The sequence below is a fragment of the Aphanomyces invadans genome (assembly GCF_000520115.1).
Source record: "Aphanomyces invadans strain NJM9701 unplaced genomic scaffold supercont1.2, whole genome shotgun sequence".
Classification (NCBI taxonomy): Eukaryota; Oomycota; class Saprolegniomycetes; order Saprolegniales; family Verrucalvaceae; genus Aphanomyces; species Aphanomyces invadans.
This window is the reverse complement of record NW_008580147.1, coordinates 12,262-14,861: the sequence shown is the minus strand read 5'-3', so window position 1 is coordinate 14,861 and position 2,600 is coordinate 12,262. Positions and strand designations below refer to the sequence as shown.

The 2,600-nt window shown below is 53.8% G+C and overlaps 1 protein-coding gene across 1 annotated transcript in view; it reads right to left on the bottom strand.

Moving 5' to 3' along the window:
- The window catches only part of H310_00840 (hypothetical protein), a 3,582-nt gene extending 3,134 nt beyond the window's left edge, over window positions 1–448 (bottom strand). Inside the window, exon 1 of the mRNA XM_008863764.1 lies at window positions 354–448. Coding sequence (XP_008861986.1) covers window positions 354–413 — 60 coding nt within the window. The 5' untranslated portion in view covers window positions 414–448. The remainder of the gene's footprint in view (window positions 1–353) is intronic.
- Window positions 449–2,600: the final 2,152 nt, after the last annotated feature.

The window sequence follows — 2,600 nt, the reverse complement described above, 5'->3', positions numbered from 1 at the left end:
TCTCGGTGAATACATCTGAATCTAGAAGATGCAGACGAAAACGCACGAGCTTATCCAGCAATTCGTGTTTGAGGCTGGCATCGTTTGGGCACGCCTCGACGCTGGAGCTGTTGATCACCATGTCAACCGGAGGTGGGTTCACGACTTTCCTAAGGATGGGACCGTCATGGCAGGCTGTACTCGATGGGCGTGGCGTGATGCGTACCAGTCAATGGGGCTCTTCTTGCTCGAGCAATACTTGCGAAAGAGCTTCATGAATCCTTTTCGCTGCCGCATTCCCAGTAGTTCTGACGCAGACAACGCCTATGGTCATGCAGCTCGGTGAACTAAAGTTATCTAGACGAAGAGCGTGCCTCGGACATTTGGTCCTCCACAGAGAGCCGTCCCGGAGCATGCGTCTTGTACTGAATCATGTCGGATCCCCTCACTCAATGTCGCCACTTCGCAGCGTCAGTCACTTTTCGAGTGATTTTTGTAGGCCCCCCATCCTGATATCAAAAGTCGTATATTCGTGGGGGTGACCCATAAAATATGACTAGTACTACTATTGATAGTACTAGGCAACTCCCGGGTATTTGTTCAACGTGGAAAAATCAGCAAGTCACGGTGATACTGTAGGTGTACTGAGAGATCGAGTGATTTTCAGGTCAGCATTGGCAGACATAAAGGCCATAGAGATGGTGCCCCCACCGCCAGAGGGTAAGCGCTGACACATGGCGTCGGCCTTGGTGACACACCGGTCACCGTTGAAGCTGTCAAGATGTCGGTGGCAGTCTTGCGAGACAGCGTCGCCCTTCTTGGGGCGACTCGAGAGACCTCATCCCGCCAGACGGGTCCTGCCACGCAGTATCTCCAACAACCGACACGATCATGAGACCGAGCTTCATGGTAAGCTTTACAATGGTTGTGGTGGACGGTTTAGTGGTCGACACGTTGGGGGTAGGTGAGGGGTCGAGAAAGTGTTGCAAGGGCGGAAGTAGTGGTCACGAGTTTTGAAAGGGGTAGTGACGGGGGCTGACGACGCGGTGGCACGAGTGGTGGAAGTAGTCACGGCGGTGGCAGCAGACGTTCTGACACGGACTTCGTCACAAACAGAGCGGTTTGGTGACAGGGACGGCGGACTGGTGAAAGACGAATCGTCATAGGGATGAACAGGGCAGGGACAAGGGTCCACACCGCTTCCCTCTTCTTGGTGATATCCGTCGTCGCAAACAGTGTGGAGAAGCACCGCGCCTTGATATGCACGAGCTGACTCGAAGCATCGTATCCAATGAATTGTGCTTCATTTCGTCGTCTGTCTTGTTTGTTTGGATTGAAGAGAGACCAGATATCGTCAACGAAACACCATGACGACGATATGAAACGCTCCCTCTCAGTCCGTAGAGCTTGGAGGTGGTTGGAAAGGTGATGGTGCGGATTGACGTGGCGTTGGTTGCGTTGGGGACTGGGGTGGGGATGGCCGTCTTGACGTTGTCGTTAGGCTTGATGCCGCGCATCTTGAGCGTGAGGGGTTGCAAATCCAAGTCAAGGTAGGTGGTCATGATGTGGTTCAAGTGCGTGTTGTCGTGTTGCAACGGCGGGTAAGACCAACGGACCCGCGCAGTACAAGTTGACGTCCGACCCGACGTGGCCGACCGTGGTCCACGCCATGTGAGCGGTTTGGGATATGCACTGGCTCATGTACACCAAGCGGTCGGCCGTCGAATACTTGGTGCTGGCGACAATACTATTTACTTCCGCCGCGAAAATCGCTTCCCATTCCTTGGTGATATCCTTGGTTACCGAGTTCAGGTTGATCAAGTCCTTCACCTTTTGCAAAGCCTGGCTTCCGTGTATGTGGCGCGGTCCTTGCAAAACAACGCTTCCATGTCTATAGTCGACATCATCTGCTTCACCAAAACCTCAGGCTCCCATGATGAGGCAGCAAAGACGTTGGAGTTGGATGGGGCGCTGGTGTTTGGACCGGTGGAACGTGTCGAGGATGTCGACTTTGTCCTTGTCGTCGGATGTAAGCATGACTCACACCACTCTCCGTCGTGATCAGGAGGTAGAGACCCTCGTCGTCAGTGACGGAAATCGTGTCGCAGTCCACACCACTTACGTGCGAGTTGCGATATTGTTGGAGGCCACGTCAAGACGGAAGGGTAAACCGTGTTCCATGACAAGGTGGCGCATGAATGGGCGAAACTTGGATTGGGAGATGGCCGAGGTTGGTTCAATCCTTGTGCTCCTGGAGATCTTCGGCCGTGAAGCTGACAGCCAGATCCACGAGATCACAGGCCTGGTGCAGAGAGGCCACCAGGCACGTGTTGTCTTCGTTCGCGCCGATCATGAATCGGCGCGAATGTTGCGGCGCCACTTCATGATGTCACAGTGCGTTGGGAGGCGGGAAGAGCCAGGCACTTCTAGAGGACGGCATTGGCGCTGTCTACAGAGGAATTTTCAAGGTCGACCCCGACTCGCATGCCAGATGCAAAGAAACTCTAGTACGATTGCAAGCTCAACACTACCGTATTCTGCCGGGACTTGTACACCCAATTTTTGCTACTGGACTTGTACCTGATTCGAACCGGAAGTCCTGTCTGGAAAATTGTGGGAGT